Consider the following 24,322-nt stretch of genomic DNA (forward strand, 5'->3'; position numbering starts at 1 on the left):
GTCTCTTACCTTCCAACTCCTTTTTTAAAAATCTTTTTTAATGTTTATTTTTGAGAGAGAGACAGAAACAGAGAGGGGGAGGGGCAGAGAGCGAATCTCCATGCAGAGCGTGGGGCCTGTGACCCGGGAATCATGACTCGAGCAGAGATCAAGCATCAGATGCCCAACCCCCAGGGACACTCAGGTAGGTGCCCCAAGGATGGAGAGTGTTCATCCACATTCCTGCCAAGCATGTATACTTCTGTGGGGACAGAGATGCCTGGAGGAAGACAGATTTTTAATTTTTCTATAATTTTTTATTATATATAATTTCATATACTTAACCATCTAGGAAATATTAGATAGGCTTCACCTGACATTGAACAAAATGAGTGCACTCTGTTCTTAATACAAAATTTAAAATGAGCCAGGCTGTCCATTCAGCTTCCTTAGAGGTAAACTAGATTCACAGATGAAAAATAGCAGACCATGGATAGCAATCAGTCCTACGATGAAGTGAGGAAGGTTTCCCGTAGCTTCCGGGTGCCTTCATGATTGAAATAAATGACTCCTTAAGAAATACCACAAGATAAAATTAAGCTATAAAGAAAGAACAATGCCTGCCTTCAGTTTACAATTTATGTAAATGCACGTACACTTAAAAAATATGACACTCAAGATACTTCGCCAGGAAAAACAAAACACAACACTAAACAGCTTTATAACTTAAGTTTCCAAACTAAAATTAAATATTATAACCTGTCTGACCACAAAAACTGATTTTATGGATGAGTCACTTAACAAAGACGTCTCCCTTAAATCGCACTCTCGTTGACTGGGAACCAAGGTCTAGAGACAGGTGAACTACAAGGCGAAGGCCACACCTTCTCCCTCGTGGGCAGAGTGACCCCCGCAGCAGCTATACAGGCTGCCGAGGAGGGGCCCTGTCTCCAGCAGCACCTGCACATCTGAGGACCACCCGTGACCGGGGGAGGGACAGGCCAGGGAAAGAGGAAGACGACAGTGGCAAAGCGCCGTGAAGAAACGGGCCTCATGCCATCTGCTTCAGGACGTCGGCAGCAGGATGGCCCTGGGGCCCTGGAGGATACCACACCAGGCCCAGAGGGACCCCCAGAGCCCCAGGCGCCTAGCCCACAACCGCCCGGGCTCTGCCAGCAGCTCCCTGTGCGCACGCGTCTGCCAGAGGAGTCAAAGGAGAAACCACGCTCCAGCTACGGAGCCACCTTCCAAAAGAAACAAGGTTCCTAATGGCCAAACCGTTGAACTGTAAGACCCACAGTCAACAGAAAACCCTACTTAAGGACGGTGACTGATACTTCAGAGGCTGAAGCACAAGTGCATGTCTCCCAACACTATGAACAATCCCAGACACGTGGTGTCACAGAAAGACAGTAATCCTCCAGCAACACAACTCAGCGGTATGGAAAACTGCAACCCGATAACAAATGCAGAACAGCAGTCATGAAGAAATTCAACAAGCTCCAAGAAAACTCAGAACAGTAATTCAGTGAACTGAGGAACAAAATTAATGAACAGAGCACTTCTTTACGAAAGAGAGTAACATTATAAGGCAGAACCAAGCAAATTCTGGAACTGAAGAATTCAATAAAGGAGGGGAGGAAGGAAGCATCGCTCCAGACAGAAGAAAGAACAAGTAACCTCGAGGACACAGATGGAGTGCAGCTCAGTGAGGAGGCGAACGAAGATTGTAAAGTAGGGCAGAAACCCTACAAGAGCCATCAGTTTCCATCACAAAGGTCAAAAGGGCAAATAGAAGAGTGACCGGTATACCAGAAGGACAAGAGGAGAAGGGGACAGTCTACTTAAATAATAGCTGGGAACTTCCCAAACCTGGGAAGAAATTGGCACAGGTTCACAAAACTACTAGAACACCCTATCATCTCAATGTGAAAAGACCTCCAAGACACATTACAATGAAACTGTCGAAAATCAATGATAAAGAATCTTTCTTTAATAATTTTTTAATGTTTATTTATATTTGAGAGAGAGAGCGAGCGAGCGAGCACAAGGCAGGGAGGGACAGAGAAAGAGGGAGACACAGAATCCAAAACAGGCTCCAGGCTCCGAACTGTCAGCACAGAGCCTGACGCAGGGGCTCAAACCCACAAACCCTGTGATCATGACCTGAGCCGAAGTTAGATGCTTAACAAACTGAGCTATCCAGGCACCCCTCAATGATAAAGAACCTTAAAGGCAGCCAGGGAACGTAACCCTTAAAAAGAACCCTGTTAGGCTCTCAGCAGAAGCCCTGCGGGCCAGAAGAGAGTGGAATGGCACATTCAAAGTGCTGACAGAGAAAACTGGCCAGCCAAATACGCTTTACGTGGCAAAACCACCCTTCAGATACGAAGGAGAAATAAAGGCATCCCCAGATAAATAAAAGCTGAGGAAGGTTGCCAACCACGAGAGTTGACTTGCAAGAAATGCTAACAGGAGTTCTTCAAGCTGAAATGCAAAGGTGCTAATCGGTGACACGAAAGCAGGACAGTGCACTGCAGTTGGGTAGGTGAGAAGTAAACAGCCAGAATTAGAAAACTAACTCTGTATTGGAAAAGCACCGTGGCCACTTAACTACAGTAAAAACACTCTATAATGTATAATAAATTCACAGCATAAAACAGGTAAACTGTGACATTAAAAACATAAAAGAGGAGGAGTAATAGGGTGGAGACTTTCCAGGGGAATGATGATAAGCTGCTTTCAGCATCAAAGAACTTTTATCTGAGATGTTTTACATAAACCTCACGGTAACCACAAAGCAACAATCTAGATTCACAAACCATTAGAAAAAGAGGGCACTGAACACATTACCATGGAAAACAACCAGAAGGAAAACAGTAAGATGGCGTTTCCAAGTCCTTACACATCAATAATCGCTCCAATGTAAGGAGACCGAATTATCCAGTCAAAAGACACAGAGTGACTCAACGGATAAAAATAATAAGACCCAACTCTAAGCCACCAAGAGAGACTCGTTTCAGCTCTCCACACAAATAGGCTCAAAGTGAAGAGATGGAAGAAGATACTCCGTGCAAGTGGAAATCAAAAATATGGCGAGGGCAGCCATACTTACATCAGACAAGACAGACTTCAAGCCAAAAACAGTGACAAGAGACCAAGAAGGCTGCTATATGATGATAAGAGGGTCAATACATCAAGAAGATAAAATGATCATAAACATATAGGTACCCACCATTGGGACACCTAAGTACGGTAAGCAAATACTAACAGATATGAAGGGAGAAATAGACAATAATACAAAAATAGTAGTGAACATCAATACTCTGCTGTCAGTTATGGATAGATGATCCAGACAGAAAATCAACAAAATAAACACTGGAAATGAACCACACTTTATACCAAATGACTTAACCGACACAGATAGAACATTCCATCCAATAGCATCAGAATACACATTCTTCTCAAATGCACGTGGACCACAGATTGTGACAGGACACAAAACAAATCTTAGCAAATTTAAGGAGACTGAAACCATACCAAGGGTTTTTTTTTTTTTTTTTTTTCTCACCACAATGGTATGAAGTAGGAATGAACAAGAGAAAATGTAGAAATTCTACAAATATGTGGAAACTGAACGACACACTTCTGAACAACCAGTGGGTCAAAGGAAACATCAAAAGGGAAATAAAAAATTATCTTGAAACAAAGGAAAATGGAAATATATCAAATCTTATGGGATGCTACAAAAGCAGCTCTGAGAGGAAAGTTTAGTGTTATGTGCATCTATTAATTAGATCTCAAATAAAAACCTAATTTTACACCTCAAGGAACTAGAAAAAGAACAAATTACGTCCAAAGTTAGCAGAAAGGAGATAATAATGATCACAGTAGAAATCAGTGAAATAGAGACCAGAAAAACAATGGAAAGGATCAATGAAATTAAAAGCTGGTTTTTCAAAAAGGTAAATAAAATTGACAAACCTTTTGCTAGACTAATTAAAAAAGGGAGAAGACTCCAATAAAATTAGAAATCAACTGACACTACAGAAATACACAGGATCTTAAGAGACTACTATAAACAATTATATGCCAACAAATATAACCTACAAGAAATGGATGAATTTCTAGTAACACGGTGTATGCAAAGACTGAATAAGGAAGAAACAGAAAATCTGAACAGACCAATAACTAGTAGTAAAGTAATTGAATCAGTAATCAAAAACCTAACACAGAAAACTCCAGAACCAGGTGATTTCACTGGTGAATTCTACCAAACAATTAAAGAAGAATTAACACCAAGTCTTCTCACACTGTTCCAAAAAAACTAAACAGCAGGGAACACCTCCAAATTGATTCTATGAAGCCAAAATTACCATGTAACCAAAGTCAGAAGAGAACACTACGAGAAAGGAAAATTAAAGACTAACATCCATGATGAATATAGATGCAAACATTGTCAACAAAATATTGACAAACTAAATTCAAGAACACATTAAATAACATAAAAATGATTATGTACCATGACCAAGTGGGATTTATCTCTGGATGCAAGGATGGTTCAAACACATACAAATCAATAAATGTAATACAGCACATTAACAGAATGAAAGATTTAAATAATCACATAATAACCACAATAGATGATGAAAGGGCATTTGACAAAATGCACCATCCGTTCATGATAAAACTCTTAACAGATTGGGTACCAAAGAAACATGACATATAAAAGGCCATGTATAACAAACCCATTCCTAACATTACACTCAATAGAGAAAAATCGAAAGTTTTTCCTCTGAGATCAAGAAAAAGACAAGGATGCCCACTCTCACCCCTCTTACTCAATCAGTACAGTAATGAAGTCCTAGCTAGAGCATTTAGTCAAGACAAACAAAAGGCATCCAAATTGGGAAAGAAAACGTAAAACTGTCATTATTTGTGAATGATTTCATTTTGTGTATACAAAATCCCAAAGACTCTACCAAAAAACTGTTGGAACTTCAGTAAAGTTGCAGGATATAAAATCAACATACAACAATCAGTTGCAACTCTATATACTAATGATGTAACATCCAAAAAAGAAATAAAGAAAACTATCCTAGTCACAATAGCTTCAAGAACAATAAAATACCTAGGAATAAATTTGATCAAGGAAGTGAAAATCTGTACATTCAAAAATACAAGACCTTGCTGGAAAAAGTTGAAGAATACACAAACAAATGCAAAGACATCGTGTACGTGGATTGAAAGAATAGTTGAAATGCCCATACTACCCAAAGCCATCTATAGATTCAACACAATCCCCATCAGAATTCCAATGGCTTCAAGTAAACTAAAAAGAAAAAAGAAAAAAATCCTAAAATTCGTATGGAACCACAAGAGGCCCTGAATAGCTAAAGCGATACTGGAGAAAGAACAAAGCTGGAGGCACCTCACACGTCCTGACTATACTACAAACCACAGTAATAATACAATATGCCACTGGCATAAAAAATAGACATGTAGACCTAGAGAACAGAATACAGAGCTCAGAATTAAACTTCCACAAGAAGAGGTAACAAGTGTGGTGAGGATGTGGAGAAAAGGGAACCTTCCCGCTGATGGGGGAAATGTACATTGGTTCAGCTCCATCTCTGCATGTACACCCAAAGGAAATGAAAACGGGGTGTCAAAGAGAGATCTGCGCTCCCCTGTTCACTGCAGCATTCGTCACAATAGCCAAGATGTGGACATAACCTAAATGTTCATTGTTGGATGAATGGATAAAGAAGCAGATACGTTACACGTTATATAAAATAGTCTCCATATATATCGTACACATCCAGGTGCATACACATATCATACCTATCATCCAGTCATGTTAAAGAACATCTGCCATCTGAGACGTGGATGGACCTTGAGCAGTTAAGCTAAGTGACGTATGTCAGGCAAAGGCAGGTAATGTATGGGATCACTCACGTGGAATCTAAAAACGCCGAACTCGTGAAAACAGATCAGAATGATGACTACAAAGGACAGGGGAGGGGAAAACAGGATGGACACTGTTTGAAGGGACAGACTTGTAACGGGTAGTAAGTAAGCCCTAGAAATCTAATGCACAGAACAAAGGAACCCAGACAATACTGTTATATAATCACCAAGCTTGCTAAGAGCCTAGAACTTAAGTATTCTAACCACTGAAAGGAATGATTATTAATGTGACAGAGGTACTAATTAGGGTAGCTTCACACAACAATGGCAATCATACTACAGTATATAAACACATCAAATTAACATGTTGTACACCTTAAATGTATACAACGTTATGTCAAATATATTTTTATTAAAAAACGGAAGAGTAACTGACACATAGCTACTCTGAAATGTTCGTTAAGTGTGTGATCAATAAATACTAACAGAACACAACTACCAGGGAGTTAGTACGATTCTGAATCTGCATGTAATTAACAACTTAGTCTCAAAACATAAAGGAATGAATGAATATGACTGCGTATGTGTGTGTGTGCGTGCACACACACACACACACACACAAATTTCAGAAAAAGAACAAACAAGGCAAGAAATTTGCCAGAAATCGTAAACCTTGTAAAGAAAATCTCACCACCACTGGCCAGACCATCCCCTGTTCGAGCTGGGCAATGGCAAGGCTAAATTGCAGGCACTGTGACTCACACCAGTAACTGTTGTATAATGTCGAAAACAAGCAAACCCAATTCCATTATTTAGCCATAAAACAAATTGTTTTCCTTGAGGCACATGGAACTCCACAGTTTCAGTGTTTCGCCTACATAAAAGATATACCACATGCAATGATGACTATTAGAATTACCTGAATACCTGCTAGCCCTTTCTTTCTGTTGTTATAAACGTAACATTGTTTTTCACTGCCTACTTCTTTAGACCACTGCCACCACCACCCTAACAGAGTTAATTAGTTCATTGGATCCTGAAAACTAAAAATCCCTGAGATGGGATAGAGATAGATGGAAGGGGGAAAATGGAAAATCTCTTCTTATGGTAGCGACCACACTTCTGTTTTAATCAAACAATATTTGTCTTATTCTTTCTCCAAAGAGTAAGAGCAGCCTGTCGCCGGCACCAGCAGTGACAAGACTCCTCTAACATAAAGCTCCTCTCATCTTTACATTCCGGAAGTCTCCGAATATTGTTCAATGTAATCATTAACACCAAAGTTATTATGGTAGTCACAGGGTAGGGTTTAAAAACCACAGTCATTTTGCTAATTGATGGGAAATAGTTCACCACTCTTTACCACAAACATTTTAAATTATGGCTGAGGATTTTTCCCGTTTTCAACTGTAAGTCCCTGAAACCTTGACAAGTAGCCTACAACCGAGGCACAGTGAGTGACGTTGCGTTGTGATACTTTCCAAAATTCTCACGGAGTCATGAGCCTCCAGTAACACGCCAAACAGTGAGCTGTGGGAGAGGCCATCCATCAGTCTGGTTGTTCTGCACTTGTCCTGACGGCAACTGTCACCAGCCGAGAGCACTACGTCATTGAGCGGCTCTAGTGACGGTCTTCCTGGGTAGAACATGAGAGCTCGTAATCGTGATCGCTACCGCACTTAGTGTGAAGCACCAGCATTCTAGAGCAGAGGTCCATTCCGGAGCCCGAATGGATTTCAGCCCTCTGCTTGCTGCCACTGTGGCACGTGCAGGAACAGGCAGTGGATGCTCAGGGACACTGTTCACCTGCGCACAGTGAAGGCAGCGGGACCGCCTGCTACGTGGGCATGTGCCAGGATTCACAAAGCCCTCCCCGGGGGCGGGTCTTCCCTGAGACTTTCTATTTCAGTGCGTTAAAAGGGGCTCGGAGATCTTTTGCCAAAGGTGGAAAACACCTTGTTCGGCAGGTTTCCTTGGCTCCTGGGTAAAGGCTTGGCCTCCCCCCAGCCATCGGGGTAACGGCCTCCCTGACAGTGTGATCCAGGCTCTGCCCGGCCTCTTGTGCTCCCGAGGTCACTGGTGTCACTTTCTGTGCTTTACTGGGGACGTGGCCATCCCGGTGCTGCTGAACACGCCAGCCCTCACTCCATGAGAACAGTCAGTACTGCTTGTTAGAGTTAGTTTTTCCTTCCTGTCTCCGAATGTAAACTCAGATTGTCTTTATCATCTTCCTTTTTTTTCTTTTAATTCTCAAAACTTACGTTGAGCACACAGCTGACATTCAACAAATGATGAAATCTGCCTCTGGATGATTGCATTTGTTTGAAGTTGAGTTCAACAGGCAGCTCTTTGAGAAATCTTCCCTGGATATGACGCAATGAGCATTTCTTAAGTCCTTTTATTTATTTTTTTTTTTTTTTAATTTTTTTTTTCAACGTTTATCCATTTTTGGGACAGAGAGAGACAGAGCATGAACGGGGGAGGGGCAGAGAGAGAGGGAGACACAGAATCGGAAACAGGCTCCAGGCTCCGAGCCATCAGCCCAGAGCCCGACGCGGGGCTCGAACTCACGGACCGCGAGATCGTGACCTGGCTGAAGTCGGACGCTTAACCGGCTGCGCCACCCAGGCGCCCCTCTTAAGTCCTTTTAAATTACGAGGGCACTGGTGTGAGTTCATTTGTGGACGGAAGTTACGCATGTTCCCGAACAGAGGAATCAGAGCCAGTGTGAATGACAGGACCTGTGTCCGAGAAAAGGAGCCTGAAACCACTTCCCCCATCTGATCCGCGTGCTCCCCACCTGTTTTAGGTGTGGATTTGTACGTGTCCACGTGTTTACGTGACAAGTATTACGCACTCTGAACACACCCCTCCTTCGCGCGTTGAAAAAGGCACACCGGGGGGCGCCTGGGTGGCGCAGTCGGTGAAGCGTCCGACTTCAGCCAGGTCACGATCTCGCGGTCCGTGAGTTCGAGTCCCGCGTCGGGCTCTGGGCTGATGGCTCGGAGCCTGGAGCCTGTCTCCGATTCTGTGTCTCCCTCTCTCTCTGCCCCTCCCCCGTTCATGCTCTGTCTCTCTCTGTCCCAAAAATAAATAAAAACGTTGAAAAAAAATTAAAAAAAAAAAAAAAAAAAAAGGCACACCGGAACGAGGATCAGCATCTGGGTCGCCGTCAAGAGCAGTCTAAACACGAAATCTGCGTGTCTTTCCCACACAGTCCTGACTTCGTGGTGACCAAGTGAAACAACCAGAGATAACGTTAAACTTCACTAAATGGATTACTTTAATCCCTCTTTTAACTCTAGAACATCTGGCCCAGGTAATCCAGACTTTACAAACACGGAGATGGTGGACTGGCCTCTGTGCCCGGAGTGTTCTCCCTCAAAGACATGCAAAACATGACTTCTTGTCCACTGCTAAGTTATATGAAAAACTTGAGAATTTAAATTTTTTTTTCCAACGTTTTTTGTTTATTTTTGGGACAGAGAGAGACAGAGCATGAACGGGGGAGGGGCAGAGAGAGAGGGAGACACAGAATCGGAAACGGGCTCCAGGCTCCGAGCCGTCAGCCCAGAGCCCGCCGCGGGGCTCGAACTCACGGACCGCGAGATCGTGACCTGGCCAAAGTCGGACGCTCAACCGACTGCGCCACCCAGGCGCCCCTTGAGAATTTAATATACCTCCTTTTTAAGCTAGTATTTTAATTAATGAAACATGCTCACTGTTTATGATTGGTTTGTAAGATCAGACCTGAAGTTTTTGCAATGTAATTTCATAACACTGAGAATCATGAGGATATTTTAAACTCATTCTTCCCTAAGACAAACCTCACTTTGATCACTCCAACTCACATTAGCTTCTCCTGTGATTTTTTATAGTATGTGTAAATAGAACACTTCCATACCAGATTACGTATACACATATAGATTTTTTTACGGTTTAGTTCTTTTATAATGTTTATACGCGACAATCTCCTATAGTTCTGGATTTACTCCTTCTTTTTCCTATTTCGAAATGCAATTTTAGGTGTATAGTAATCAATCCATTTAAGTAATTATCAACTCCTCACTAGGGCGTGACGACGAAGAAATGCACGATGAACTAAGTCACGCGTGTCCACATAGGTGGGTCTGCTGGAGTCCATCTGACAGTTTAGAAGTTACAGGTACATGGGAACAGGCATCCGACACCTAATCTGGTATACTGAGAGCTCTGTGAAGATTTTCCTAACTATGTCAACAGTTATATAAATTCAATTTAACAACATAAACAAAAGAATGTACATGCCCTCAAAAAACTGTTTAATAAGTCCTGAAAACAAACTAAAAGATATTGATTCCTGAGACTGAGATCTAATGATCCCCCTAGGTTATCCCAAATTTCAAAAGCAAAGTTTATCAAGGCCCAAACACTAAATTCCTCAGAGCCCAGTGCTCAAAGTAGCAAAAGGGGCATTTAAAGACTGGGTTAGGAACAATAATGAAATTAATTTATTTCATCCTCTGTATTTAAAAAAAAATTTTTTTAATGTTTATTTGAGAGACAGAGACAGAGTGTGAGCAGCGGAAGGGCAGAGTGAGAGGGAGAGACACAGAACGTGAAGTAGGCTCCAGGCTCTAAGCTGTCAGCACAGAGCCCCATACGGGGCTCGATCTCACAAACTGCGAGACAATGACCTGAAGTCGGATGCTTAACCGACTGAGCCACCCAGGCGCCCCTCACCCTCTTGTATTTATTTCTTTTAACATTTATTTTTTGAGAGACAGAGGAAGACAGAGCACGAGTGGGGGAGGAGTACAGATAGGGGAGGACACAGAATCGAAAGCAGGCTCCAGGCTCCAAGCCATCAGCACAGAGCCCAGCATGGGACTCGGACCACAAGATCATGACCTGGGCCGAAGTCGCATGCTTAACTGAGCCACCCAGGCGCCCCCTCATCCTCTGTATTTTAAAACTTACGCATAATTGCCTCAAAGAAGACCCATAAAAATTACAATACAAAAAATTGCATAAATTCTGTAAGATAGGAATGGCGTGTATTAACCAGAATGGCCAGAATAGCTTTCTTTAATTATTATGTAATTTGTTATTACTTAACACATACCATATTTTATATTATTCTATTTTAGAATAGCTTTCTTTTCACAGTAGGGTAGAATATCCAAAGTGAAATCTCGGCTTTACAAATTTTAAAATTGTAAAGATAGAATGCAAGGGATTAACTTTGCTGAAACCATCCAAGTGTTGACAAGAATTATCTTCCTGGTGGAAACAGTCACATAAAAATAGAATTCAATAAAGAATTGTAGGGTGGCACCTTGGAAAGGAGGATAATGAAAGAACATTAAAGCAGTATTAAAATGCAGCCAAAAGCTTGTGCTTTTGAAAGAGAAAATAGAAAAAAGTCTTTGAGAAATATGAATGAAAAAGAGAGTCTTCAACCAGCAAGAATGAGAAGTAGGAGACACAAGGAACATGAGCGCGTCCACGAGCTACTAAAAGAAAACACACCCACCCTTTCCCCCTGTGACCAGCCACAAAGTATTCGCAACAGCGAAGTTCAATAAAAATGGACACTTGGTAGTAAAACTACATAAACCACACAAAGAAACAAGGAGCACATGAGGAAGGTGAGGACCTAGGCAGGCCTGCAAAGATGGAAACTACGCACCCTTCCAACGCCGGGGAAACACTGGAACATGTTGTATGAGGGTCAGAAAGGATCAGCTCAAACTGTAGGCCAGAATAACACAAAAACTCCAAATAACGTAGACTGGGGTCTAACAGAGCTGCTTAAAAATTAATGACAAAAAAATGAAATTAACGGTTATCCAATAGGTTAGTAACATACAGTTAACAAACTAGATTTAAACAAAGAAAATGCATTCTAGAGAGAAAAAAGTTAACTATAAATATGGAAGAACGTTTATATAACATGAAGAACAAAGTTAGAAAATCTAATTGATGCCTAACTCGTGTGGAAGAACCTTATACAGAAGATACTGAAAATACTCCTAAACTGTTGAAAAGACTGGCAATTTCAGATTTAGAAAGCCCAAGAAACCACAAGCATTGTGAATGAACGAATGAATGAATGAACGAACGAACGAACGAATGAATGAACCGGATGTACAGGAAGAACTTTCAGCGGCCAGCTGACTTCCCATCGGCAACAGTGAAAGCTAGAGTCATGTTCTAAACGAAAGCCCCTGTGCCCTAAGCATTCTCTACGCAATGAAAACCTTTTTCCAGAATGAGAACAGAATAAAAGCATTTCACAGTAAGAAACAGTGAAGTGTTGCACAGCCTACCGACCCTATAACTAAAAGAAAGTCCGACACATGTATTTCAGATGGGAAATCACCCCATGTGAAAGCTCTGACATATAAAATCAGGCAGGCAGAAAACCAAAGTGAATGAGTAAACATGACCAGAAAATGTAGGGAAGAGTCAGTCCGCTTTGTGAGGAGAGAACAGGCCGGAAGTAATGAACCAGACGGAAACATCTTACTAGTCAAGAGTGTGCTGACCCATCAGTGGTGCCAAGCTTCCTTTCCTGTTCAACATCGAGACTCTTACGCTTAACTTTAGACGTTATTAACTCAAAAGCTAAACTGGGGTAACAACCAGTGACAACCTTCAGAAGAACAAAGATAAAAGGAATGAAAACAAAATGATAAAAAAATAAACAAAACCAAAGATAGAAAAATTATGAAACTGGCTTTTAAAAAATCATTCTTTAATGTGGTATAAAAGCAATAAAAATAAAAAGTGGGGGCACCTGGATGGCTCAGATGTTTGAGCTTCTGACTCCTGATTTCGGCCTCAGGTCACGATCTCCTAGTTTATGGGATCGAGCCCGAATCAGGCTCTGTGCTCACAGCTCGGAGACTGCTTGGGATTCTCTCTCTCTGCCTCTCTCCTGCTCTCCTTCGCTCGCTCTCTAAAAACACAACACGATGGGGCGCCTGGGTGGCGCAGTCGGTTGAGCGTCCGACTTCAGCCAGGTCACGATCTCGCGGTCCGTGAGTTCGAGCCCCGCGTCAGGCTCTGGGCTGATGGCTCGGAGCCTGGAGCCTGTTTCCGATTCTGTGTCTCCCTCTCTCTCTGCCCCTCCCCCGTTCATGCTCTGTCTCTCTCTGTCCCAAAAATAAATAAACGTTGAAAAAAAAATTAAAAAAAAAAAAAAAAAAACACAACACGACACAAGGATGAAGAGAAGTTGAAACTCACAAGGCTGTCAGAGAGGCAGACGAGGCAAAGGTACACAGGGAGCTGCAGTTTTCTTGGTACCAATGCAGGCAGATCGCAAGGCTAAGAGACACTCGCCAGTCAACAGTGGTACAGCCCGGCTCAGAGGAAGACCCACGTGTAAACTTGTGCCCTAACACAGTAGGCGCAGGGCAGGGGAAGCAGAATCTACCAGAATCATAAGGAGATCGTACTCGGAGACCTGAACACACCTCTCAGGAGGTGACATTCAGAAAACAAAAAATTTGGTATCCGGGAGGCAAAAACTGACAAAATAACAAGCAAAATGTGACAGACACATAGAAACCACCACAGGGGACAATTCCAAAACAGAGGTCCTTTCAAACCCCTGCGAAGCACAAAAAAAGAAAAGACAAGAGACCACATTCCTGGCTCTACCCGCATCCCTCGCCACCTTCCAAAGATTTCTTATATAGAGGACATTCTCTGACCAAATTAGAGTAGACTTGGAAAGATTATCCTCCCATGCAGAGAAAACTGCAAAAGTACTTTTCTAAGAAACTCACGAATCAAATAATGGGAAATAGAAAATTCTATGAACTGAATGTGAATATATTTAGAGAAAGCCACAAGAAATGTGTAGCCTTACATTTTATTTGAGAAAACAAAGAACCAGATACACGAGTTTATTATCTGACAAAAATTAAAAGTTCACAAAACAAGTACATCTTCTCCACCTAGAAACAGAAGGTAGGAAATGGCCAAGCCAGGCCTACAGGCCAATGAACCAGAGCAGACACAAACAAGAGCTGGTCGCAAAAGGCAATTCTGAATCTTTAAATATGCGAAAATGAATGCACAGCTGAAGACAGATCAAAGGGAACATCAGATACGGCACAAAAATGTCAGGAATACACATTAGGCCACCCTGCAACAGTGTGCACACGTTAAAAGAATAAAAAAATATACTATGACGGTACACCAATATGCTTGAGAAATGAGAAATTCCTAGAAAAACGTAACAGTAGCTGGGAAGCGGGAAATTAAAGCTAGCAAAGAGAAAGCAAAGCAGTGTTTCGCCACAGAAGAATATCACGTTTAAAAGGAAAACGCTATTCTTAACTAGAAGAGCTTCTCTGGTGCTGGACTGGGCCAATGTTCCGTGTTAGTTACCACGGAGACTTCGGTTAGGACAGCGCGACGGCGTCCAGACCAGCGGTTCAGGGACTGGCCTCCGTCCCTCCAGCAGGTGGGAGAGACAGCAAGTCCCCGGCAGGCAGCAGGCCCACAGGCCCAAGCGCGCGTATGAGACCAGGGTCCCAGGACGGTCCGTAGGGGACCGGGAGCACAGGGCGCCGCTACGGCCGAGACCCTGCTCGTCTCGGCGAATAAAGCCCGGTCCCCCAGCTGGTCAGTCCTGCAGCCACACTGGCCGGTGCAACAGCAGCCCGCCCTCCCCTGGGCCTCACGCGCGCACTGGCTCCGCCCCCACTCGGGGAGGGAAGCGTGCTTGCCGGAAGTTCGGGTGTGCTCGTGTGATCCCTGCTCCTCCACCCAGCTCTTCCCTGACCGGGCCGGGAGCGGCCTGGGGGGCTCCGGGGACTGCGTCTTCCTGTCCCTGCGGGCTCCAGCAGCCGCCGGCGCGCGGGCACCGGGCAACCCCACAGCATCCCAACCGCACCCCAGCGCCCCTGAGCAGCTCGCCTCCCCAGGGCCGATGTGCCTGCTCTCCCGTGTAGAAATCCCAGGGCCCACAAGGCCAGAGAGACAAGGCAGAAGGTCGGGGAGGGAGCCCCCCAGCAAGAAGAGGGGTGAGTGGGCCTGGGCACCTGGGAGCTAGAAGCCTGCTCCCTCACACATGGTAGACTGAGAAGCGTCCTCAATCCTGACCCCTCACTCAGCCCTGAGGGGGTCTTCAAACACCTCTGAGATCAGACCTATCTCACACCTAAACCACGGGGCCGACACACCTGAAAGAACACTAGGGACTCGGGCCCTCAGAGAAGCAGAGCCCAGAGCAGGACTCAAAGACCTCCATCCATCTCCACCTGCCGGAAGGCGTCTGAAAACACAGCCCCCGAGGCTCTTCCCAGAGCCGCCGGGGTCCCGGGTCCCGCTCGCTCAGGAAGGTCGCGTCCTCATATGGACGACGGGTCTTCCGCTGGGTGGTCGCTGGTGTCTCTCACACGGCAGTCCTCACGCTCCCGACAGGGACGCGCTGTCCCCCAGAGAGCGGTGCCCCCAGTGTCCCCACACCAGCCACACACTCAAGAGCGACGGCGACGGTGAACGCGGAAACACACACACAAATGCGGACAGAAGTAGGAGCTCAGGCAGACACAGGGCTTCCCTCTGCTCTCAGGGCTGCTCTTCATCCCGGTCGTTCTGTGCGGACCACACTGCGCGGGCAGGTGTGCGCGGCCTAGCCAGACCGCGGCTGCCGGGCCGGCTCGCAGCAAGGGGCCAGCCTGAGGCAGGGACGCCATCGCCACTTCCGTCACTGCGCCACATCCAACCGCCTTGCACGAAGCCTCCTCCCCCTCCAGTGAATACGCCCGGCGAGCTGGATTGCCGTGGATTTGGACAAGCAGCGTCAGGGCTGCGAGCCAGGCCCCTCCCCACCCACTCGCTCTCTGTCCACACTGGTCCCGGCACCTGCCGTACTGCTAGCTCCACGTGTGGCTCTGCCCACCGACACGTGACCACGGACACGAAAGGGGGAACAGACAGAGCTCCAGGCTCGGGAGCCCACCCCACCCAGGCCCCGGTCAGAAACCAGGCTGCACTCCAGAGCCCCGAGCATCCCGCCACACGGATGGGGGCGGGGGACGGTGAGAAGACAGACAGGGGTTCGCCCGGGGCAGGCTGGGCACAGAGCGAGGTGCTAGGCTTCAGCCACAAGATGAATCCTTGCTGCTTCCCACTTCCAGCCCCCAAGGGACGGCAGCTCAGACACAGAGAGGAGGTGGACTGAGGCCGCCCCTCCTTCCACACCTGCAGTCCGGGGACGCCGGGCAGCTCTAGCTTCCTTTCCCGTGGCGCTGCCCCTCAGGGAGCCACGGCGAGCCCGCGTCCACGGCAGGCGGTGGGCCGTCAGCCCTGGGGACACACGGTGCGGGTGACGGGTCAGGCCTGGCTCCCAGCTCCTCTGTCCGCCTCCCTGCCCCCGGCCCACCTCTCACTCACCTCGGATGGCCCAGCCCCGTCTCTCCCCACGGCATCCCCGGTGTTCCGCTGCTGGGGCTCATCCTCAGCAGGGTCCAGCTTCCGTGGGGGCTCCGTCTCCGCCTCGGGAAACGGCAGCTGACCCTGCAGGGTGTGCAGCAGCTGGAGGAAGGTCCGGTGCCTGCAGAGAAGAGGTGGCTGGTGAGGGAGCAAAACCGGGCCACGCGGGGGTGTGCAGCCCACTCTCCCAGCCTCACCTCCGTAGCCTGTCCCGTTCCTGCCCCGCCTGCTGCCGTAGGGCTCCGAGCTCCTGATGCACACGCCGGAGCTCCTGCTGGGCCCCCGTCTGCCGCAGCCTCACCTCCGCAGAAGCTTCCGCCAGCTGCCGCAGACGCTTCTCCTACCGGAGTGAGAGCAAAACGCCTCAGCAGGTGTGGAGGTCCTTCAGCCACGCTCTTAATCCCCAGCCTAGGCACGACTTGGGGTGCAGACCCACAGAGGGAAAGAGGAACTCTACTCACTTTAGGGGAAACAGGGGCCTAGAGAGGTCTAGGGGTCAGAACGAGCTATTCTAGTGCAAAGTGTTCGGAGGAAGGGAGCACACAAACGAACGTTAGTCTGTCATGTGCCAAGTACTGTTTTAAGCACTTGCTATACCGATGATGTCATCCACCTGGCTTATGGAGTAGACAAAGAAACAGCACAGGAAGTCAGGGGACACCCAAGGTCCTAACACTGTCAGTGGCGAGGCTGCGATTTAACTCCCCGCTGGTGCCCGAGCAGTGAGGCCTCACAGAGAAGGGGGTGAAGGTTTTCCGGGCAGAGGACGTGGGAAGAGGACCTGGCCCGTGGGGGGAGGCCTCACAGAGGAGAAGGGAATGGAGGTTTCCAGGGCAGAGGACGTGGCCAGTGCCGCGCAGGGGTGCAGAAGGGACGCTCCCCCAGGGGCCTGGACCCACCTGGTGCAGCCGCCACTGCTCCTGGGCTGTTCTCAGCTTCTCCGTGGCCGCTTGCTTCTGCAAAGAAGGGGAACAAAGAAGGAAGAGTGTTTCTCTGGTTGGATTTGGGAGGTGGCCAGGGGTCCACCCCAGCGTGCCTGCCCTCCTCTCCCTCCTCCTGGCCCCACCTTGGCCTGGAGCTGTTCAAGGGCTTCCTGGAGCTGCGCCCGCTTCCTCTGGGCCTCCTCCATCCTGGGCAAGGCCAGGCTCAGGGCCCTGGTGATGGCCTCCACATGCTCTTGGTAGGTGGCCTTCAGCTCTTTCCACTGCTCCTTGGCAGCCATTGCCTTCTGCCCTGAAAGGAGCCGCCGAAGACAAGAACAAAGATGAGACTGGCCTGCCTGTCTGCCTGCCACACTGGGACCTCCGTCCTCCCATCAGCCAAATTGCTGACCTGACACACCCCCACCCCAACCCCCTTCCTGCTCACGGCTGGCGTCTTCAGAAGCCAAGGGCTCTGGTCCCTGGGCAGTGTCCTCCCGAGCCAGGAAGTTCTGCAGGAAGTCTACCACCTGCAGCTGGCTGCACAGCAGCTTGTCTTTCTTCCGGGAGTCCTGTTCGGAGAGAGGGCAGAAGAGGGCCGTCTGCCGAGTACCCCCACGAGGGGACCCCGGAGCTTCCCTAGCTCCCAGGCTTGCCCATACCATCACAAACTCCGCCAGGAGCTGGGCCGGCAGCTCTGCCTCCTCTTGCAGGCCTGTAGGCTCCAGGACGTGTGCCAGCTTGCCCAGGGCCCTGCCGGGGCAAGAAAAAGGAGAAAACTGGACACTCCTGGGGCGCTAGTCCTGGCCGACCTGTGCGCACAGACGCATTGGCAGGTGCGCAACAACGCTGGGTCTTGCCCTAACCAGAATCTACAGGAAGGTCTGCAGTGCTGTCTGGGGATGGAAGGGAGAGTAAAAACAAGCAGAGCAGGGGGAGTCAGGATAAGGGGCTAGGATCTTAGGCAGAAAAGGTCTCACGGAAGAGGAACCACTGGGTGGAAGGTCTGAAGGCCATCAGGGAATACGGGACAGGGAAGGAAAGGGGCAGCGCTCCGATGGGCAGCAGGGGGTCTCGGGCAGGGGACACTTGGGGGCGGGGATCGGACAGAGAGCTGGGTGCCTGCTCTAGGCTCTGCCAGCCGCCTCACCAGCAGGCAGGGGTGAGGGTAGAACAGTCTCCCGAAGAGTGCGCGCTGACACAGGCCAGACCAAAATTAAGAGACCCTCCCAGACATCTGATGCCTGGACGGTGTTACCCGCTAGGGGACGCGGGGTCCTCAGGGATGGAGCGGCCTCCAGGACCCAGCTGGGTGGCGTGCAGGCAGGGGGGAGATGCCTGCCTGCACGCCCCGCCGCGAAGTCCAGGGACTCGGGCTCCGCAGGGATGGAGCGGCCCCCTGGACCCAGCCGGGGTGCGGGCAGGGAGGGGGGTGCCTACACGTCCCGCGGCGAGGTCCAGGGACTCGGGGTCCGCAGGGATGGAGCGGCCCCCGGGACCCAGCCGGGGTTCGTGCAGGGAGAGGGGGGTGCCTGCCTGCACGTCCCGCGGCGAGGTCCAGGGACGCCGGGAGTACGCGGGGTCCCGCAAGGTCCTCCCAGCCCGCCCCCGGCGGCCATCCGGCGGCACACACTCACTCTAGCGCGGGGCCCCGCACCCCGTCTTCCGCCACCTCCATCCTGCCGACGGCGAGCTCCGGCTCTTCCGCCTCCAGCCTTCAGTGAGCTTTGAATTCGCCGCTGTGAGCACCGGGGCAGGCGATTGGCTACCGCGCCAGTGGGCGGGAAGCGAGGGTCAGCGTGCACTCTGATTGGCAGACGCCGACGAGCCGTTGGCGTGACGGCTGTTTAGCGCCGGCGCGGTCTTGGCTGGGCGTGGCCGGCGCGCCGTCGCTCTGCGCCTGCGCGCGCTGCCCGTAGGCGGTGCTGGAGCCTGGGGGCGTGGCGTGGGCCGGGCAGAGTAGTTGAGCTGGTTTTAGTCCAGCGGGAGACCGAGGGCCAAGTTTGAGTTTGGGCTCTGGGGAGACACTCGGCATCCAGTTGGCTTAAACTATGTTGGGGTGAAGGAAAGCACTGGGTCTACCTCCCCAGATGCTTGGCCTCAGTCGGGAAGAACACGTATCCCGGAGGCGCAGCGGTATTCGGTGGGGGTCCGCCCACCAGTCGGCCGGGGTCCGCCCCCCGGGCCCTCCCGGAACTGGCTCAGGGAACGTGGAATAAACAGCCGGAGCAGTTTCCTCCCATCAGGATGGGAGTCTCAGCGGCCGCGGGCTCTGCGCTGAGAGCTCTGACCGGTGTGCCTTCGCGGCAGGGAGCAGGTAGCGCTGGACTGCTAGCACATCACCAAGCAAGCGGCAGGCCAGAGCAAAGTAATATTTATAGAAACAAAAATGTCCAGCTGCCAGTATCACACAATTTACAGTGTCCAGCAGCCAAATAAAAACTACCAAGTTTGCAAAAAAAGAGGTAAAGAAAATCCATGATGAGAAGAAAAAAAAAAAAAAAAAAAAAATCACTGATCAGAGCAAATAGAATCAAACAGGCAAGGATATTAAAAACAGTTATGTTAAAAAAATAAGAAGAGATAATGAAAAAGATGATAAAAGGTGAGGACGTGCGGAAAGCGGAATGTTCACGTTGCTGGTGGGAATACGAAATGATGCATCTGGGGGCGCCTGGGTGGCTCAGGTTGCTGTGTCCCACTCTTGATTTCAGGTCAGGTCATGATCTCACAGTTGGTGTGTTTGGGTCCCCCCTCCCCGACTCTGCTTTGAATTCTGTCTCTCTGCCCCTCCCCCCACTCACTCTCAAAAAAAAAAAAAAACCATTAAAGAAAACTTACAATGATCACCTAGGGGGCACCTGGGGGGCTCAGTCGGTTAAGGGTAGGACTTCGGATCAGGTCATGATCTCATGGTTTCTGGGTTTAAGCCCCCATGGGGTTGTGTGCTGACAATTCGGAGCCAGGAGCCTGTTCTGGATTCTGTGTCTCCCTCTGTCTCTGCTCCTCCCCTGCTTGCACTCTGTCTCTCTCTGTCTCTGAAAAGTAAAACGTTTAAAAAAAGTTTCATCTGCCTGGGGAAACAGTATAGTTGTTCCTCAAAATGTTAAACATGAGTGACCATATGGACCACAGTCCTTCTTGTAGGGATAGATCGGAGAGGAATGAAACTGTGTTCACAAAAACTTACACACATGTGCCCACAGTAACATGATTTACAGAATTCAAACAGTAGAAACAATCCAAATGTCCATCAGCTGGTGAACTGGAAAACAAATCTGCATCCACTCAACGGGGTATTTTCAGAAATAAAAGAATGAGATATACTTACCGAAGCATGGATGAACGTCGAAAACATTGTGGTAAGCGGCAGAAACCAGTCACAAAAGAGTACATGTTGTATGATTCCGTCTACATGAAATACCCAGATTAGGCACTTGTAGAGGATCAGAAAGCCGACTAGTGGTCATCCAGGGTTGGGGTGGGGGCAGGGGAGCAGGAGGGTGGGGAGATGGGCATTGGTTGCCTGCTGAGAGCAACTGCAGGAGGACATGGGGTTTCTTTTAGGAGGTAAAGGTGGAGAAGGTTACATTTTCTAAAATGTGGAGAAGGTTACATAATTGTATATAAAAGCTATTCAAGGGGCGCCTGGGTGGCTCCATCTGTTAAGTATCAGACCCATCATTTCTGCTAGGGTCACGACCTCAGGGTTCTTGGGTTGGAGCGGCGCGCTCTGCTGACAGAGCCCCCCCCCCCCCCGTACTTTCTCTCTCTCTAAACAAATAAACATTAAAACATTAAAAAACTATCCCAAGACATACCACGATTGCACAGCTTGAAATCACCCATAGGACAAAACCTTGAAAGCAGCTTTGTGTGGGAGGATATGTTATATACAAAGGAACAACAATAAGGATTGCAGTAACTTTCTTGTTGCAACCCTGGAAAAAACATGACACTAGAGCCGCATCTTCAAAGCACTGCTAGAAAGTTACGGGAAACATACCTTCCAAAAACAAAGGTTAAGTAAAGACACTTCAGACATACAAAAGCTGAAGGAATTTGCCATCAGCAGATCCATGCTACAAGAAATGGGCGAGACATCTTTTAACTTAGAAGGAAGCGACATTAGATTGAAATCTGAATGTATACAAAGAAATGGACAGTGCCAGAAATGGCAACTACACGAATAAAAATGTCTTTTTTTTTTTTACCACCAAATCTTTTTTTAAAAGTTAATAAACTATATTAATAAAAATAGCAATCGGGGGAATTGTATGCGCGAGTAAAATGTAGCCCAAAAAAAAGTGTGGGGAGAAAAGAAAACACAAGTAAACTACACATCTTTGTTGTTTATTTAAAGTTGTGTGTGAGGTGAAAGTAGACTGGGCTAAAGATAAAGCTGTGGACTGTGATCTCTTTAAGAAGCCGTGTGACCCGCCCCAGGGAGGCCACTAGTGAGTCACTCCCTAGTATAATCTGTTTGAGTGAAGGTGAAACTTGTGACTTGTTTCTAAACAACAGAATATAGTACTGGCGATGGGGTATCAATCTGTTGATTAGGCTGCATTAAGCAAATCACACACTCGTGTGATGCCCTTTCGTTGTATAATGTTCCCCAGCAAACCAAAGGAGAGAGCTCTCCTGCCGGCCTCGGGGAAGCAAACAGGCGGGTTGCAAAGGCCAGCGGCGAGGATCGCGTGGGATCCAGGGCTGGAGAAGAGATCCTAGCGGATAGCTGGTAAGATGGGGCCCTCCATCCCACGACCACAAGAGGCTGAACTCTGCCAACAGTCTAGATAAGCTTGGAAGCCGATTCTTCCCTAATTGAGTCCCCCGAGAAGAATGTAAAAATCCTGTCCCAGAGAAACTGCCTGAAATCCTGACCTACAGAAACTGAGACATGACATATGAGTGTTGTTTCAAGATGCTAAATTGTGGTGATTTGTTGTACAGCAATAGAAAACTAATAGAAGCAACTTCTAAAATATGAAAGTAAAGAGTCACAGCTAATAACCGCCCAAAAAAGATAAATTTGAATCTGAATAATACCACATTTGAAAGAAGGCAGAAAAAGGAAAGGAGGAAAAGATGAGGGAAACAGAAAACAAATAGCAAAACGATAGACTTTAAGGCTAATTATATGAATAGTTACATTAACTATTCTGCCTTAAATACACAAAAGGCAGAGATGATCACATTGGATCCAAAAACAAAACAATTACATTAAGAAATGCACTAAATAGAAAGACAAATAGATACAAGTAAAAGGGCGGGAACACTTTCCGTGCTAATGCTAATTAAAAGAATGTTAGGGTGGTTATTTTAGTATATATACATATACTCAAAACAAAACATACTACCAGAAATAAAAAAGGTAATTTCATAGTGATAAAGTGGTCAGCTCATCATTTGAATTTAATAATCATAAAAGTTTATGCACACCTAATAAGAAACCGTCAAAACATATGAATCAAACCTAGCTGATTTGCAAGGAGAAATGACTGAGGTTTAATAAATCTATAGTCACAGTTAGGATTTCAGTAAGGCATTTACAATATTTGATAGAATACTACCCCTAACAGGAGAATATCCATTCTTCCCCAGTGCACATCACATGGTCAAACAAGTCCATACTATTGGTCATAAAATGCATCTTATAAATGAGTAGAACCATGCAAAGTGTGTTTTATTTCTGTAAAGGATCTAAATAATTTCCTCTATGTTTTAAAAATGATGATGTGCTCTAAAGACAGAGCACCTGTTTTTAATTTTTTTTAATTAAAGTTAACTCTTAATCTTTCTTTAGATTTCTGCTCAAAATCCTTTACCTATGAGCCTAGATGAAGCCTCTTTATCATAGGTTCACAAAACTCTGTGGACTTTTTAATACTGACTACAGTTAATTGTTACATTTCATTACAGAATTATTTGAAATTTTTTTTAACATTCATTTTTGAGAGAGAGAGAGAGAGAGAGAGACAGAGCTTGAGCGGGGGAGGGGCAGAGAGAGAGGGAGACAGAATCTGAAGCAGGCTCCTGGCTCTGAGCTGTCAGCACAGAGCCCATCGTGGGGCTCAAACGCACCAACTGCGAGATCATGACCTGAGCCGAAGTTGGATGCTTAACCCACTGAGCCAACAAGGCGCCCTGAATTACAGAATTATTTGATTGATATCTTTCTCCTTTCCTAATCAGCCAGCTCACTGAGGGTGTGAGATGGATATATGTTTGCTCATAACCAGTGGTAAGCAATTAATAATTTGTTACATGCACGTTATAAGAGAGGTAGTTTATGCCAGGTCTTCGTAGTCTGTTTTAAGGATGCTGGTTTTATCATAAGAGGAATTAAAAGCTATTGAAGGTTTCTTGGTTATTAGATGGCAAGTCAGATTTCAGTATAGTAAATTTAAATCTGAATTCTGGGTAAAAAGAAAAAGAAGAAGAAACGAAGGAAGAAAGAAAGATAAGACTGGGAGATGACACCAGTCCATTAGTTTTAGAAAAGATGAGAGCATTTGTGGAGGATGACTCTGTCTAGTGTGGGGGCAGTGGAGGTGGGAATAACTTGATGTGTTCAAGTGGAATAATCCATACATGTTATGATTGAGTGGACCTGGATACGCTGAAATTGCTACACTGTGTCTCAAGTATGAGCTTAGATTTCTGGCTCTGCGACAGGATGAATTATGTTATAATTTCTTGGATAATGGTTCTAACAAGAAGAGAGTCCTGTGTGGGGAATGACAGGGAAAGATCCCTGACTTGTTCCCGTTGACCTTCTAGGAATTTTGGCTAACCAAATACGTATTTTTAAGGCACATGGACAAGTAAGCTTAGGGTGTGGAAGAAGGTCAGAACAGGAAATATATGTTTCATAGTTGTAAATATACAGGAACTTGAAACCATGGAAATGGATGCCATTCTCTAGGTTGACAATATATAGTGAAAGGGAACAGATGGCTGGAACCAGTACAGTTGAGCAACCCTGGTAGCTTATGGATTTATGGAGAAAAGATGGTTTTTAATGAAAGAGAAAAGTCTAGAGTGGTAAAAGAAAATGCAATCAAGTGTGG

At 46.8% G+C, this 24,322-nt stretch overlaps 1 protein-coding gene across 2 annotated transcripts in view; it reads right to left on the reverse strand.

Annotated features, from left to right (window-relative positions):
* The window catches only part of ZWINT (ZW10 interacting kinetochore protein), a 33,940-nt gene extending 14,991 nt beyond the window's left edge, over positions 1–18,949 (reverse strand). Inside the window, exons 1-9 of one of the 2 annotated variants that reach the window (XM_032595253.1) lie at positions 18,884–18,949; positions 17,909–17,999; positions 17,695–17,818; positions 17,393–17,559; positions 17,226–17,282; positions 16,524–16,666; positions 16,277–16,447; positions 16,096–16,200; positions 13,094–15,664 (exon numbers count right to left, since the gene is read on the reverse strand). In XM_032595253.1, the coding sequence (XP_032451144.1) occupies positions 16,122–16,200; positions 16,277–16,447; positions 16,524–16,666; positions 17,226–17,282; positions 17,393–17,559; positions 17,695–17,818; positions 17,909–17,999; positions 18,884–18,924 (873 nt within the window). In that variant the 5' untranslated portion in view covers positions 18,925–18,949 and the 3' untranslated portion in view covers positions 13,094–15,664; positions 16,096–16,121. Of the gene's footprint in view, positions 1–13,093; positions 15,665–16,095; positions 16,201–16,276; positions 16,448–16,523; positions 16,667–17,225; positions 17,283–17,392; positions 17,560–17,694; positions 17,819–17,908; positions 18,000–18,883 lie in introns of those variants that run through there. The other variant, XM_030335122.1, reaches the window with a different exon arrangement.
* Positions 18,950–24,322: the final 5,373 nt, after the last annotated feature.

The sequence above is a fragment of the Lynx canadensis genome, chromosome D2, assembly GCF_007474595.2.
Source record: "Lynx canadensis isolate LIC74 chromosome D2, mLynCan4.pri.v2, whole genome shotgun sequence".
NCBI classification, from domain to species: domain Eukaryota; kingdom Metazoa; phylum Chordata; class Mammalia; order Carnivora; family Felidae; genus Lynx; species Lynx canadensis.